This window comes from Sander vitreus, chromosome 3, assembly GCF_031162955.1.
Source record: "Sander vitreus isolate 19-12246 chromosome 3, sanVit1, whole genome shotgun sequence".
NCBI lineage: Eukaryota > Metazoa > Chordata > Actinopteri > Perciformes > Percidae > Sander > Sander vitreus.
This window is the reverse complement of record NC_135857.1, coordinates 4,841,867-4,859,147: the sequence shown is the minus strand read 5'-3', so window position 1 is coordinate 4,859,147 and position 17,281 is coordinate 4,841,867. Positions and strand designations below refer to the sequence as shown.

At 40.7% G+C, this 17,281-nt stretch overlaps 2 protein-coding genes across 5 annotated transcripts in view; one reads left to right on the top strand and one right to left on the bottom strand.

Annotated features, from left to right (window-relative positions):
* arhgap42b (Rho GTPase activating protein 42b) overlaps positions 1–4,383 on the top strand; it is a 101,514-nt gene extending 97,131 nt beyond the window's left edge. For all 4 annotated transcript variants that reach the window (XM_078245799.1, XM_078245798.1, XM_078245797.1 and 1 more), the window contains one exon: positions 848–4,383. In XM_078245799.1, coding sequence (XP_078101925.1) covers positions 848–936 — 89 coding nt within the window. In that variant the 3' untranslated portion in view covers positions 937–4,383. The remainder of the gene's footprint in view (positions 1–847) is intronic.
* A 418-nt stretch (positions 4,384–4,801) lies between these two features.
* pgr (progesterone receptor) lies at positions 4,802–14,665 on the bottom strand. Its single transcript, XM_078245795.1, has 8 exons — positions 13,738–14,665; positions 12,799–12,908; positions 11,701–11,817; positions 11,090–11,395; positions 9,347–9,491; positions 8,390–8,520; positions 6,835–6,992; positions 4,802–5,677 (listed from the first exon to the last, which is right to left on the bottom strand). The coding sequence occupies exons 1-8, from the start codon at positions 14,610–14,612 to the stop codon at positions 5,522–5,524; spliced, it is 1,998 nt and encodes a 665-aa protein (XP_078101921.1). The 5' UTR covers positions 14,613–14,665; the 3' UTR covers positions 4,802–5,521.
* Between the last annotated feature and the right edge of the window lie 2,616 nt (positions 14,666–17,281).

The window sequence follows — 17,281 nt, the reverse complement described above, 5'->3', positions numbered from 1 at the left end:
CGTCTTAATTTTGGTAATGTTCATCCTGGTTGTCTTTATGGCTTCTACTATATGTGTGTGTGATTAAGCCGGGCGATCCTGCTTTCAAGCCTGCAAAAGTGCTCCGTAGGGACCGATATTGGCAAGAATCTGGCGATACGATACGTATCACGATACATGGGTCATGATTCAATATATTCGTGACCCCCATGTCGATACTGTGCGTAAGGCGATATATTGGGATTTTTTTTTTTAAGTATAATTTTAGAAAAACTAAAGACATGATGTTCATAGAAGTCAAAGAAGTTTACTTTAGGTAAACAATTCAGTACACAGAAAATCAAACTGCCAGTTTGGGATTGAGGTTCACAGGTTCTTAGTGAGCAAATTTTGATATGCTAGTAGCTAGTAGGCCAAAGTTCAGCCATAGCTACATTGTTAGCTTCTAGCAAAAAGTCAGGCACTGCTAGGCGAGGACACTAGTGGTGCATCTCAGCATAGCCATCTAGCGGTAGGGGGTTTAAACACAACATAAACGTGAACCACTGTCTTACATGAATATTTTTGCACGTAAATAAAAAAAAATAAAATCGATATTGCGTTTTTGAAAATCTATATAGTATTGCTAAATAAAATATCGCGACACTCAAGTGTATCGATTTTTTTCTCACACCCCTAGTCTTTCTCTATCTGCTACACTGTACATGTTTACTTTTCTGCCTATAAGCGTCTTTTCTTCTTCTCCAAGTCAGGGAAATAGTGTAACCAAGTCAGGCTCAGTGATTCTAATCAGGTTATACTGGATCTAGAGTCTGCTTCTCGCTTCTCTTGGATATTAAAGTGTTTTCTCTCTTTTTTTGTCCTGTAGTCTACCCGTCTGTTGAACCAGGCTGGCTCCAAGCAACATACGAGGGGAAAAAAGGTTTAATTCCTGAGAATTATGTCGTCTTCCTCTAACAAGATTTTAAACATTGCATCTTTTTCATGGCATCCATGAAAAAAAAAAATAATAATAATACACAATGTAGCTGATTGTTGTAATGTTCGTATTTTTGCTGGTAACTGAAATTTGTCTTAGCAGATGCTTTAACAGTGCTAGACATGCAAAGTCCAAAAATGTACCTCCTTTTCTGTAACGGCTTTGTTGTGAAATGTTTGGGGAATCTGCAGAGATTCAGAAGTTAAAGGAGAATTCCGGTCGATTCCAACACGTAGCTCTGTTGTTTTTAAATTTGGAGTGCTGTCAGTAGCGAGAAAAATGAAACCAATCGGTGCTGCCTACACCGTGTTATCCCCAAGTTTTAAACTTGTCTTTAGCCTCTTAACATGTTCAAAATGTCATTGAAAGTGCCTACCCATGTGAAGTGATTCCTTCCGATTGAACACAGTGAATCTGACTGCAGTAGATGTGAAAGAAATGCATAAAAGTTCCGCTAATTCAGCCCTGTTTAGTTCCGGTGTTGATACTGCAGGGAGTGCTTCAGGACCATCTACAAACTACAACACCGAAAAGAGATGCAAACATATTTTCAAAAATTGGCATATGCTTATTTTTTTAAAGTAAGTGCTGTAGTACAACTAGCACGAGACAATTTATAATTGAGGTAAGTTTGGAGACACTACCTTATTTAATCATTAAATGAATAGCCTACATATTTTTGTTGTATCGCTTTTCTGTGTTGTAGTTTGTAGACGGTCCCTAAGCACTCAACTGCCGTCTCAACACCAAAACTAAACACAGCTGAATTAGCAGAACTTTCATGCATTTCTTTCACATCTACTGCAGTCAGATTCACTGTGTTCACTCGGAAGGAATCACTTCACATGGGTAGGCACTTTTAATTACATTTTGAACATGTTAAGAGGCTAAAAACAAGTTTAAAACTTGCCCTGTTTAAGCCTGTTGGGTGCTAACGCTAGCAGGAGGACACGGTGTAGGCAGCACTGATTGTTTTCGTTTTTCTCGCTACTGACAGCACTCCAAATTTGCAAACAACAGAGCTACGTGTTGAAATCGACTGGAATTCTCCTTTAAGAAGCACTATGTAATACAATATTTTATTGTAAATATATTACCCATCGACTGCACTGATGTTTTAGTCCCAGTATTGGCCTTCAGAATCTCAAAACAATCACATCCAATTTCACAAGTTTTAATCTCAGAAATATATTATCTTTTAAACCATTATATCAACACCCCACTTTCCTTTCGTCAAGTTGTTAATGGAAATCTGTAGAGCTGCAAAGATTAATCAACTGATCAATTATTTGTCAACTATTAAATTAATCGCCAACTATTTTGATAATTGATCGATCGGATTGAGCCATTTAAAGTACAAATTCTCTGATTTCCGCTTGTTAAATGTGAATATTTTTTTTAGTTTCTTCACTCCTCTGTGACAGTAAATATCTTTGAGCTGTGGACAAAACGAGACATTTGAGGACGTCGTCTTGGGCTTTGGGAAACACTGATCCACATTTTTCACCATTTTCTGACATTTTATAGACCAAGCAACTAATCCATTCATCTAGAAACTAATCCACACATTAAACGACTATGAAAATAATCGGTAGTTGCAGCTCTAGAAATCTGTAGTTTCAAAGACATTTTCTATTAGCTGTAATTGAACAAACTGTGATTTAAACTAATGATACTAATCTAATCCATGAGAATCTAGTAGAAAAAGCATAATGGGTTTGCACCTTAACTTTCCTGTTTATGGCCTGTGATCATTGTTCCGCCCCTGAACCTGCTCACTGCTGCACTTCACTTTCTGGTGAGCTACACGCTACTGTACTCCACATTCATGCTCGTGCTAGGGATGGCCCCCATCAGCATTCTTGATCCCGAAATATTGAATATCTGCCAAATACCGAGTCCCGATCCAATACTTGTATTTTCCTAGATAAAAGAACTGCACACAGTTTTTTTGTTTACAAAAATAAATAACTAAGTAAACGTAACTAAACGATGTCTTCAGCTATTATACATTTAACTTAGTGCAGCCAGCAGTTTTGTAAAACTCACTAATACAATCAACTTCTACTTAGAATGGTGTAGAATTTACTGACGTAAATGTCTGGAGTTAGGTGATCCTCGATTAGTTAAAAAATGTCCATATTGGCTCTGATCCGATACTTCCCGATCCGATACTTCCCGATCCGATACTTCCTGATCTGATACTTCCCGATCCGATACTTCCTGATCTGATACTTCCCGATCCGATACTTCCCGATCCGATACTTCCTGATTTAATACTATCCGATCCGATACTTCCTGATCTGATACTATCCAATCCGATACTTCCCGATCCAATACTTCCCGATCCAATACTTCCCGATCCGATACTTCCTGATCTAATACTTCCCGATCTGGTACTTCCTGATCTGTTACTTCCCGATCCGATACTTCCTGATCTAATACTTCCCGATCCGATACTTCCTGATCTGATACTTCCTGATCTAATACTTCCCGGTCCGATACGTCCTGATCTGATACTTCCCGATCTGGTATTTCCCGATCCGAAACTTCTTGATCTGATACTTCCCGATCCGAAACTTCCTGATCTGATACTTCCCGATCCGATACTTCTTGATCTGATACTTCCCGATCCGAAACCTCCTGATCTAATACTTCCCGATCCGATACCTCCTGATCTAATACTTCCCGATCCGATACCTCCTGATCTGATACTACCCGATCCGATACTTCCTGATCTGATACTACCCGATCCGATCAGGACATCCCTAGCTCGTGCTATTCTTCTGTCGTTGCTAATCAAAAAGTATTTACTTCTTGTAATGTTGTTTGTAATGTTTATTAGTATAAATGATCACACCAACTATATGCCCTATGTAAAAGTGTTTGTATCATGTGATGCTATGTTCACAAGGCGGAGTTTTCACTTTTAAGGCCTCCTGTGGTACTGTACTCATTAGTACACTGGTGTACTAGTAATGACAACTAGACATGTATCAGATTATATTATGTTAAAGATACTTTCATGTTTAATGTTCTATTACTGTAACAACATTCAGTGATACAGTTTCAGAAAGAAAAAATATAAAAGAAAGAAAATAATCAACAACACTTTCACCCTTTAGTTATTACCAACTGAAAAATGACTCCCCACTAAGACTCTTTCTCTGGGGGCCGTAGATGTATTTGGGAAGGTATTTGAGGTCTGGTACTTGCCCAGTTCAGGGCATTCTTTTCCATTTACAGCATTAAGAATGTGAGGTGGCCTTGAACATTGATGCTGGAGTAATACTCCCTTACAGTCTGAATTTCCAGGGGGATCTTTTTTATATATATATATATGGCAAGCTTGTTTCCTTGCAATCATCTACTGTGTCTTGACGGTTCATAAAAAAGTCTTTAAATAAACAGCGTGATTTATTCAACGTGTGGTCCAAATTCTTTGTCACAGTTAGTGAGTTTAAGTTGTATTTTGTATACGGTTGTATTTTTCACTGAAAGACATAGAGATAATACAGTTCTCTTCACATTTGATGGAGGTTCCTTCCTATCCTTGGCTATGTGAAAACGTTTTACTACCTCCGCCAGGGAAGTTACATTTTTGGGTCACATTTTTTTATTTTATTTTGTTTGTTAACCGTACAGCTCAAAAACATATGAACTGATTTCAGTTCCATTTCATTTAGAGTAAGACCATGTGCCAAGGAGAAAGGGATCAGTTGTTTTTTACAGATCTGTATGCTAATCCCGAAATATTTAAGGATTTCATTTTGACATTGTGAAATGGTGGATTTTTGTACTATTGCACTCACTTCAAACCTTCACATGCATCCCGTCAACGTTTGTCAATGTGTGATTTTGATGCAGATCCGTATGTAGATTAACATCTTTTGAATATGTTCTGTTATAAAAAACAAACACATTACTTAGGATCTCTAATTAGGGCATAGTGCAGACTTGGCGGAGATGTGCTCTAACTGGGTTATATCTAATCACTTAAGATCACAGTAAGTTTGTTTTTTTTAATCAAATATTTTACTGATAGTTATCTTCTTATCAGTGTCTCCTCCCTGTGAGTCACTGCTGAGGACCCGAAAAGAATTTCATTAGTTTAACTGGCAGGTTTCAGTGTCTCCTATATTTGAACTTTTTGTTATAATATAGTAAGTAAGCAAGTATTTATTTAGAGTTTTTGCAGCTTCAGTACAAAAATATCAGCATCTCTAGTGGTTTTCAAAACCTACTGTATATCAGCTAGTATGTACCATATATACACAAGCTGTAGGATGGGAAAGGGGGGATAGACCAGAGTTATACAGAAGAACTTTATTGATTCATGCCTCTGAATTTATCATATTCAAGAGTTCTGTACTAAAAAAACATTTTGAAACATGTTCATTTTGTTTTACCTCATAAAGTAAAAGGGCTAAAGACCATTAGAGGCAGTTAGGAAAAGTATAGATGACTACAATAGTGAAGGCTATAAAGAATCCAGTAATTGTGGGGGTGAATAATCCAGTCCCAAGATGTCTCCGCAGATTAGTGATGTCTGCGCGGGCATCATCACTTGGTGTGGAATATGAGGGGCCTCACCATGCCGGCCAGGACCTTGGGAAGCTGGGAGGCAATGACTTCTGACATCATCTCGGGAAACTCCACTCGCATGGCGTCCGCCTGGATGAAGGTGCTCAGACAGAACAGGTTGACTTTTTTCACTATCTGTCAGAAAAGAGAAATTCATGATATTCTTGGTACTAAAGCAGCAGTTAGATTAAGGCTACATCTACACTACTACATTTTGGTTTAAAAAACGAAAATCTTATGCTGCGTTTACGCCATGTGTACACACTACTGCAGCGTTTCCGAGCCCCTAAAACAGACATTTGGAAACACTGCTGCCGCCGTTTTGGTTTGACTCTGTGGTTGCTTTGTTTTCTGGACGGGCACAAACGGAAACCTTTTGGTGAGACCGATGCACATCATTTTCTACCAATAAAAATTATGAATTTGTCATTTGTCCCACCCTTAAAGGTGCAACGAAGCTAACAAGAGACTCTAGACATACCCACACAGGCCTAGGAAGTGGTCAAATCAGACAGATTAACTCAAAACACCTGTGCAGCTGTTCAGGGCCTATGAAAGGACATTTTTCTGCGTTCCAGGCAACCCGTAAACCGCGTTTTCACAACATTCTACCCGGGAAAGTACCCTGAAAGGGCAGTCAAACCCATAACTTCCTACCCGTGAACTCGTACCAGATCGTTGTACTCCCAGTTACAGTTTTTGACGTCACACAACAACAATGGCGACCCCTGTTGATGCTGTACAGACGCCGATGATTAACAGAGAGAAATAGAAATAAATAGGCAACGTAAAGTAATTCTGCACATTGTAATCAAAACAACACACATACGAGTGTGCATTGCTGCAGGTTATGCTTATTAAATGATGCCGAAAATATGTCGCCGACTAGAAATCGCTAGTATGTGTAATGTAATGTTTAGCTAGCCAGCTTTTATCCTCGCGCACAGAAGATCTTTGCACCAGCAAGCCAAGCTCTGCTCGCGCAAGTGAAGTGAGCAGCCACTTGTGCGAGCAGAGCTTGGCTTGCTGACCCGAAGATCATCAGACCAGAGCCGCAGAAGGGTTTGTCGTTCCTTTGCCTGGAACGCTACCAAGTCGTGAGTCGTGACTTGAAGTCGTAACTTACGGGCAAAAAATTGTGTCTGGAACGCAGCATTAGTTCTGCTACTGGAGCTAAAACTCTTGTGTAGACGGAGATCGTTTTTGCCACTTAAATATGAAAACGTAGCAGTGTAGATGTAGCCTAAGACATGGGTCAGTGCTGCTGTACTCAGAGCCACGAGGGAGCGTACCTCATGCATGGCGTCCATCAGTTTGGTGAGGTGGTAGAATCGCTGGGAGCTGGCCATCAAGCCCTTGTCCCTCATGTGGATAGCCTTGGTCAGCTCCCGGATGTAGTTCTGTCTCATCTCTTCAAATGCGCCCTGACTTTTGAGTCCCTCAAGAGGCACTGCGAACAGGCAGGACACTTCTAGATTAAACAATACATTTCTCTAAACTAGAACAATGATTAGCAGGGCCAGGGCAAAAGCCGAATTCCACAGAATTTTCTGCAGATTTGAAAAAGAAATTAGTCAATAAATTACAAAAAACTCATAATGTTAACACATCTCCACCCTAAGCAAAAAAACCAGGAGCGTGCCTATGTTCCCACAGCCCTATGTTCCCACATTTCTAAGATTTCTTTCCGAAATTAGGCCCTATGTTCCCACATTTCCTTTTTCATAAATTTGTATCAGATTGTATCCCCCTTTCTCCCAATTTGTTAGCCAATTACACCCAATATATTATCCAGTAGCAATGGACTACAGATGGAATGTAGCTTTTAGCTAAATCTGGTGCGTCCATCTTTTTGTTTATTGCAAAACATTTAATGTTGTCCTTAATTGTCCTTTTAAATAAACAAACTAAACTAAGTAGCACAGAGGCCTTGCATTGCCAAGTTTTATGTCAGATCAGTCGAATGAAGCGCAGGGGGTTAGGGTTAACCTAACCCTAACCCATAGAGCCTAATTCTGATCCTCAGCCTAATGTGGGACCATTGGACTGTGTGAACATAGGGCTGACCCCAAAAAAAAACAATCCTAAAAAGGAGTTACCACATTAAATTAGCAGATTTTCATTCTAGATCTCCGCTGAAAACTGTGAGAAATAAAAGAACATGCAGACTCCGTTTGGGTCTGGTTATTATTATTATATTATTATTATTATTATTATTATTATTATTATATATATTAACATTATATTGTGTTCATGTTCAAACATGTAAAAAGTACCATTTACTTTATTGAAGACCTCTTTTTTAGCAAATGTGTCATTTGGACCCTCCTCTTCATCAGATGTGTTCAAGGACTTACCTTTTTCCTGACATAAATCTATATGGATCAATTTTGACACATGACACCACAGATGCCACTATGGTTAATAATATTAAGTTAAAAACTGCTGAAATCTGTAAAAAAGAAGAAGGAAAAAAAAGAAATCTGCAGATTCCATTAGGCTCTGGTGATTACTCTGTTTTAAAAGCTAAACAAACACTAAGGAAATGTAACGGAGGTGCCACCCAACAATCATGGTTTGCTGAGAGCTATGAGATCAATGTTTTTCAGTCAGTGTAAAACTAGGACTTGATAGCAGCGGTTACATAAATCTTACCGTGGTCCAGTCACCCTGTACATTCCCTTTATTGTGCGGCTCTACAATAGACGATCATCAAAGCGTCACATCTCTGTTCGCAACATTATGTATTACTCAGCGTGGTTAGTTGAAACAAGAAGGTCAACATATGGTAAAACAGTGAATCATATAGAGTCTGATTCAGGACTGGACAGGTCTTCTGGCTTTTACCTGTGTTGAGTAATATTATGGCTTTCATGCAGAGAAACTCCTCTCGGGTAACCTGAAGATTTGCAAACTCCTGAGGGATGAACTGTATCGCCAGGCAGAGGTCATAAATCGGCGATCTCCTCATTTGCTCCCTGGCAGACAAAAACATAAAATAGTTCATGCGTCTGAACAATCGGTAGGCTCTTTTTCATCCAAACTCCTTGCTTTGTGAATAAACGACCACTCTCATGCCTATAGCGCTTAACCCTTGTGTGGTGTTCGGGTCCGTGGGACCCGTTTTCAATGTTTGCTAAAAGAAAAATGATGCTATTTATTATTTATTCTAACTCAAACTCATTGGCCTTGGCTCATTTTCGGTGAATAACATAAAAAATAACTTCTTTTCAAAGACTGCACATGGTACACCCCCCATACACATAACTATTATTACATGGGAGGTGTTCGGGTCCACTGGACTAAAGTGTATTTAATTGTAGGTGTTATGAAACTATGTTGTCTTTCTGCACCTGCTACTCCCACACAAAGTTACACAATTGTTACATTTTAAGCACTTTCACCTGTTCTGATTAAGTTCTAAGAAATAAGCACCAATAATGTTCAAAAATCTTGTTTCTATTTTTTTTTTTAACCTTTTTTACAATTGAATTTCCTTGTTTTCTCACAAAAAAACCCGAAAATGATCAAATGTTATCTCACAGGGGTAAATGACAAATATGAACCATAAATGATATGGTATATGGTATATATCATTGGTAATTGAGCTAAAGTAAACATCTATTAAGTATTTTTACATAAATTGTTATGGCTGTATTGATTTAAAAGCCTAATAATGTGGTGGGTCCACCAGACCGGAACATTGGCTGTGTAACAAAAATATGAACACCACACAAGGGTTAATAATAAATCATCAGAAATGAAAAGCCAACTCAAGTTGCCTGTGTGATGATGGTCACTTACTGACTAAGAACCAGATCCGGTGCAAAGTATAAATATTCACTGGTGACATTCTGAAAGGAGCGCCACCCGAGAGAGAACACCATCAGGTTCATCCACGAGTACTGGATGAGGGTCATCTGATCAGTGATCTGAAGATTACGAAACCCTTAGACAGAAAAGAAAATCCTGTACTTATTGATTTTTTTCATAGTAGATGCAACCTGTCATAACATCTGTGCACTAATATGCCATCATGTATATATAAGTGGTGCAGCACATTAGTTTTCCAGTAGTCTGGATCAACAGAAGAAACATTTCCAGGATAAAGCCTGACATGTCAGGCCCCTTCCGCTCTCTGTGTGTTGCTGTTCTCCAAATCCCTTCGCTTCAGGAAACAACCAGAAACTTCGAGCTAGCAAGCTACACCCTGAAAATGGCAAGTTTTGAAGAATATTTGCATCGCGCAACAAGGCAGGCCTGCTTGGTTCTTTCAGGTAATAATTGTAAAGATTTACACAGAATATGTTCATGGCATTTCCTCTCTAACTGGGACGTTTTGGGAGCGATTGGTGGGATCGCTGTGGACGAAGTACACACGGCGATACACTGGTAAGAGCAAATGCACAATTAATGGCAATTTTATTGAAATCACAATATGGACTAGTGCAATATCCAAATTGCAGGTGGGGCAAAATATGTGTTAAACCATTCCGAATGAAGTATTGCGGTGCTGCAGAGACGTCCCGGCCTACAAATCGTATCCTACACACGGTTACACTTGATTTGAAGGTATCTACATAAGAGTGACATGACACTGTCATGAACGTGTCATAAACATTATAAACAAGTCATAAACATTTATGACATAACGCTTCTTTTAGTAAGTGTCCTTCGGTTTTTGTCATGGCAAGTTAGGGTTAGGGTTAGGGTTCATGTGTCATGACTGTGTCATGACAGTGTCATGTGTTCATGACAGTGTCATGTCACTCTTATGTAGATGCCTTCAATTCAAGTGTTACCCTACACACTACAGAAAACATCTTTGTTTGGTACAGATCCTCAGCAAAATCACACCATAATCATTTTCACTTTCTTACTTTTAATATTTTTCAACGAAAATTGTGAATAATGATACAAAACTGATCATTCCCTCCGATGTCGTGAATCATATCGCGATATCTGTCAGAATGATCGCAATTTTTTTCCTCATATCGTGCAGCCCTAGTATCCAGCTAATTTAAATAGCTCACGGTACTGTATTGTTTCAACAGTTAACTTCATTTAATATTGTATGTGGCGTTTTTTTTTTTTTTTTTCGGGGTGCAAATGTTCCACCAAAACAAGATCCTTCCCGAGACTATTTTGCAGAGCCACCGTCGCTGCGTCCGGAACTTAGCGCCGCTCGAGACGATTGTGATTGGTTTGAAGAAATGAAACAACCCAGAGTGTTTTTTTTTTTTGTTCAAATCCTAGAATGTATGTGCAGCGTAGCCAGACGTTACTCCACAGCGCTGTGAAGACAGGGCTGGCAATGCAGGACTAGTTTTCCAGTACTATTTTTCCTCAGTCTACAGCTTTATTGCTAAAGATTTCAGAAAACTTTTCTACGACAAATTATTTTATACCACTTGGAATCACTTCTCTCATAACAGATATGCATGGCATTACAAAGCCTTCTATCTCAGGCAGTGTCTAAGGCTGAGACCTGCAGGCAGATCACCATGGCGACAACTGGGGTGACCCTGAGCCGCGGAGAGCCGTTACCTGGCAGAGACTTGGACCACTTGACGATCCACAGCAGCTGTTTCTCGCACAGCCTGTTGAGGCTATTGAGCAGAATATGTGGACCCTCGGACTGGGTGCTGTCATAACCAGAGTACACGATCTCTGGTTCGATGTTCTCCAGGATGTTGAGGATCTGTTGGGAGAGCTGCACCTCACGGATCCCTGGTATGCAGGACATGGAGTTCATGGCCTGATTGTCGCTGGACATGGCCAAGTTTGATTGGAACATCAGGGCCGGGGCTAAACCCAAGGCTTTCAAGGCCCCGAAACGCTTCAGCTTCCTGCCTGTGTTATGAGAACAAGGCCTGGTTAGATTTGATGTCAAAGAGCACAATTTGTGCCCATAACACGTTGCAGAGCTTTTCCTATCTACAGTATGCCCAGTAAATTCACAATTTGCAAAAGATCCTGTTTGATTCAAATTCATTATTGTCTTTGGGATCTGAGCACTTTTAACATTCTCTTTGCTGCTTATCATGAATTCAAAGTGTGACTTGTTGTTACAGAACCTATCGGTTTCATTTCATTTGTGCCACATGGGTGCATTAGCTCCATGTTAGCACGCAAAAAGAAATCCTACTGAATAGTACCTCCGAGCATCATTCCTGCTTGATAGCACTTTCGAAGGCGACACGCAGGGCAATTTTTCCTCCGAATTTTGTCCACAATGCAGTCATTTCGCCCGGCGCAGAGATAGCTATGATGGCCTGTGGAGTGAAAAGGGGGGGAAAAGGCAATGAGCACAATTTCAACAGCACTTCATTTTTAAATAGGTTGGGAGGAGGAGAGGCACATAATGAGTGGGGGGGGGGGTGTTGACTACGGCTACTCCATCCGCACAGAGGCAGCGTTCTGAGGCGAGATCTAAAGAAGAAAAATAAGATAGAGGCAAGGCTGTGAGGACAGAGTGACACGGCCATGCTGAAACATAATGGCTCTTATATAATCTTGCGTGGCAAGATAACGAGGAAAAACAAGTCCAAGACGAGGAACACAGTGAACACTGGTCAATGTGATACTGTTGCTAACGACTGGCAAAGAAGGTCAGTCAAGTTGAATGTGCTAACTCCCTTTTTTAATGTACCAAAGCATTCACTGAAGACTTGTGATAGCTGACAGTGGAGATAAATACAGTATTGAGTTGCAGCCTGTAGTGCCTCCTTTAGTCTTTTTTTATTTAAGTTTTCATCTTTTAGTTTATCTGTTGGGAACAAAGCCCACTGATCAACTGAAAAAAAGGTAAATAAGTTAGCATTTCCATTTGCAGGCACCCCTAAAAATCAAGTATTCTACATTATACAGCGGGTATAGTGACAACAGTGGACATAAAAGTACAATGCACCAGAAAAGATTCACTGTCCCAGTGTAAATTAGAGTAGGGAAATGAAAAACAAAGAGGGAGGGCTGTTAAAACAGTCGTGCACATGTGATCAGCTGTCACTGGCCAGATGTGAAAAGGAATCTTGAAATAGAAAATAATCTGTGGAAAAGGCAGTTAACCTGCCTGCTGTTAGCTGATGGGTGTTTTCCCCTTAGTAATACAGCTACAGTATGTGGCGTAGACAATATTTGACAGAAAGTGTGTACAAAAAGAAAAGAAATTGTAGAGACTTGTGCTTAAAATGATTTGGAAATTAGTATTTTTTTTCAAATTTCCAGAAGTTGGTGTAAAGTGTTTTTATGCTCACCTTCTACTGCTCTTTTGAAAAAGACCTTACAGCTCCCGCAGGTTAGGACTCCGTAGTGGCAACCAGATGCCTCATCAGCACAGATCACACACACTCTCTGAGGCGGCATACTGAAAAAAAGAACAAAAACGTACATTAATGAACTCATCTATGAAGCTACATTCATATCAACACGGCACATGGGTCCATTGGGTCTTTAAGCAGAACACTCTGATTTTAAAACTTAAGCCTCTTTGAAACTTGTGATATGTAGGTGAAAACGTGCAGTAGCTACGTTGAGTAACATTGCAGGGTAAATCATCACCAAAGTTTGATCCTCATAGGATCAAAGGTAAGAACTAAATGTTGCTTTACTCTCTACTCTTACATTCATGATTGGTGTGTTAACCCTTGAGTGCATTTGAAGCTTATTTAAGAGGCCTCTTGCTATGTTTGCAAAGAAAAGTAAGAATGAAGGACCATTTAGGGCCCAGAGTTTATATTAAAATATCCAGGTGTAGATGGTTAAAACATTTTTATTTTTATAAAACATTATTTTTCTTTCTTCTGTCCCAAAGTGGCAAAACTAAAACCAGACCAAATTGGATGAGATGTTCTCATTATCCCTTATTACATTTATTTTTAAAGAGACAAACTACAGTTTAGACAGATGACTCCTTAAAAGACATAGTTTGTTTTCCACTTTCTTCGACTCAGAAATGGCCTGACTGACATCATTTGTCCTATAACGTGATTAATTACCATCTGGTCATACATTTATGTAGGCAAAACTCTATGATCTGGCAAAACTGCTGTCTTATTTCTATATTTTAACTCCAACTGTTGCACAAGTTAGCAAACTTAGGCCTACATTCAAAGTTCCTGGGTGACTCAGCTTTGATCAAAAGGTCAAAGGGACTTTATATTTCGATGTTCATATACCACGTTTCTGGTAGTTACCCGGGGAATGCGGAGAAGGGGGACGGGTTCCTCTGGATCAGGGCCTGGTTCTGGATCCCATCGTAGCCGCTGCTGTGTAAGAACGGGTCCTCGGGCCCCACTACGGACTGGCCCCAGTAATGGGTCTCAGCCGGAGCCGTGTGCGTCTGCCAGCGGGGACCGTCGCTCTTGTACATGGCCAGTTGCTGGGCTGCGTGCGCGTTGGCGTCAAAGTTGATGAGCGCCTTCCCGGACAAAGCGCACCTGGAGTCAGTCCTCAGCTGGATGCGCGCACGGCCCGGGAGCAGCTCGGATTGGTTCAGGTCCATCAGAAAGTTCGGAGCTCCGTCCAGCCCCGGTCTAGGAACGGCCGCGGCCGACTCCCCGTCACTGAGCCCCAGCTGCTGCTTCCTGTCGCTGTCACAACACGGGTCCAGAACAGGTAGGTCCGATGATGGATCAAAGTTGGGACAGGGGCTGTCCATAATCACAGCAGGCTCCTTCTCATCTTTGATGAACTTGCACGCTCCGGTGGTCGAGGGGAGGCTTAAACATTCGGATGTGGCCACACTTGTCCTCTGAACTTCAGCGAAATCCTCCCACGGCACACTGTCACACTTCAGATAGTCACTGCTGCGGTCATAAAAATGTTTCCCGGCAGGTGAACCGTCGAGTATGGAGACTGCGCTGTCGCCGCTTGAGTTTAGACCTTGGAACAGCGCGCCGTCGTTTCCAAAATTACGCACGGATGAGGAAATGCACCTTAGAGACTGTGACTCGTTCGATAACTTAGTGTTCATGTAGCCAGCTTCAACCAACTCACTTACTCTTGTGTTGGTGGAGTCCGCGATCGAAGTGCTGATGGTGCTCATTCTCCCGTTTGGTTTATTCTCCATCGTGTGGACCGTGAAGCGCACAGCGGAGACTGGAGTGCGCCCGGAGGTTGGACTGTGTGGAGGTTATCGCCCAGTCCCTGTAATCCTCCTCCCCGTCGAGAGAAAGGCTGTGACTACCTCTTTCTTTCTTTCACTCAGACAGATATACGCTGTTCTGAACAATTAAACTGCTGTTGAAAAGAAAGAAAGAGGCAACTTTTAGCCTTTGATGGGGGATGTAACGTGCGCAATTATGAGTACTTTCAGAAAATAAACCTGGCAGATTTAAGTATATTACAAGTATAGTTCCTCTTTCTGGCTGTAGGTGTCATGTTTCAAAGCTGAATGGGGGGGGGGGGTTCTTTTCCTTTTTTTTCACAGATTTCCATTAGTTTTCCTCATTCAGACTGAATAGTCAATCCTCTAAAGGTGCCAGGGTCAGAATCAATGCGCACCCACTCTAGACATGTATGGAGTTATACTACCCTTACTGAAAAAACAGCCAGCCAATGAGGAGAATGGATCCCTTCGATGTCAAGGGTCACTAGACTCCACCCATAACGACATGTTTGGCCAAATGAGAAAATATTGGAGACTTGGTGCCTTTTGAAGACGAGACGACGATATCAGCAGCGTAGCCATCATTTCAGAAGTGAGTGGGGGGCAGATTGTTCAGGAGGATGATGTTTTTTGTTGAAATATCCTCTCCCATTTGTCTCTCCAAATCGCGGATTCCAAATAGCCTACATTTCATTTATTATTAATGGAAACACAGACATTTCCATAAAATAGCGTTCGACTCTGTCGCATCTTGCCCAATGGGGAACCTGCTCATGTTTTTTACTGGCCACACTGAGGCGGAGCATGCATTAGTATGTGTACTAAGTTCCTTAATATATATATATTTTTTTTACATTTGTATATTACTTATAGAGTATATCCATAATATGATGTTATGAATGTTGACCATCTGAGGGTCATTGGCCAGCTGATAATAAGAACCAAGGAACAGCACACAGTTTGGTTTAAGTTATATTTGTTTGATTTAGATCCTATTTATCTTTGAATTTTTGAAGCACTTAAACACCAGCACTTATTTGTTGGGTGTGCTGTGAAACGTTTCTGCGTCTTTACTACTGTTTGCAATAGTTTCCATTTTATCATTATGATACTACAAACAGTTAATAATTATTACAAAACTCAATCATAGTCATTCTTACCAGCCCTGCTAAGTTCAACTGTAGGACAAAACCCAATCTTGTCATTATTAGTATGTATGTATATATGTATCTGTCCCATGTGAATGGTGTTTGTAACCAAGAGACAGGCGGAGGTGAAGTTTTATTTTCCACTTTGGGACATCTTGCAATCTCAGTGACAGTGAGCTGTTCAAGTACCGGTAAGTTAAAGGGGAACACCACCTAAATTAAGAATTCCATATTATTCCTATGGCCTAGGAAAGTTCAATCAATCAAGTCTCAAACTTGTGATGTCATCAGGTATAGAGTCTGGAGCTGCTCCATAGACAATGACTGAGAGACTGATTTTGTTTTTCTTTTTGTATATACCCAAAGGAGCTGTATTCTCTTGTAGTGTTCTCAGTTCTAAAACAGAAAATGTTCCCACATACTCAGAACATTCCCCTGGGTGCTTTCAGAGTCATCTATGACATCCGTCCCAATTCATCGTCTACGGAGCCCTTCCACACTTTTTACATGATGACATCACAAATGTAAGTTTCAGCACCCTAGTTTTTGGATTTGGGAGACAGTTGTTCATGTTCACTAGTGTTTTTGGACTGCCTTTGACCATATGAATAATGCATTCTGTGGGCGTAGTTCCCCTGTAATGGAGGGTTATGTTAGTTCTGTAATAAAGTGAACACAATTAGAAATGTGCCTGTATTTGTTTTGTTAACTGCAAAAGAGGATTCTCAATGTTTCTGTTAGTTTAATCCTCAGATATTTTCCAGTTTGCACTTTGCATCTATTTAAGGTTGCTTAAAACCAAAGTTCTCACTTTATGCTTCATGTTTTAGCCGCTTATTTGATCTAACCCAAATGCACAGGAGCAGCCTTTGATTCAGTGAAGAATATTTCTATATGCGTCTTCTGTATGGTGGTATAGTGGTGCTCTATCTTAAGAACATACAGCACTCTCACCTGCTTTGTACTCGTCAAATTTAGATTTCTGTTATTTTGGTTAGATTACAAACAGTGTTCTACTATTGAAGTTAATCAGCCAAATGTGGATGTTGCTGATGCATGTGCTTATGATGCACACATAGGCCTTGGGCCTATCTCTCCTACGTCATTTGTCCGGACGATATCAGAGAGGATTCATCGTGCTGTGGCCTACTTCTACTTCTGGGATAACTGTTTCGCCCACGGCTCCACCAGCCTTCAATTCTTGTGTAGTCTTGCATAGCCAGACCTTCCCTTCCTCCACAGCGCTGCGGAGGAGGGTCTGGCTAGTCCACACAGCATTTGGGGATGGGAGATGGTTTATTGGCATTTCTTTAAACCAATCACAATCGTCTTGGGCGGCGCTAAGCGCTGGACGGAGCAACGGTGCCTCTGCAAAATCGCCTCGGGAAGGAACTTGTTTTGGTGGAACGTGTACGTTCAAAAGTTGTTTTAGTCGTGCAACAGAAAACTCAGATTAAACAGATAGTCTAGCTAGCTGTCTGG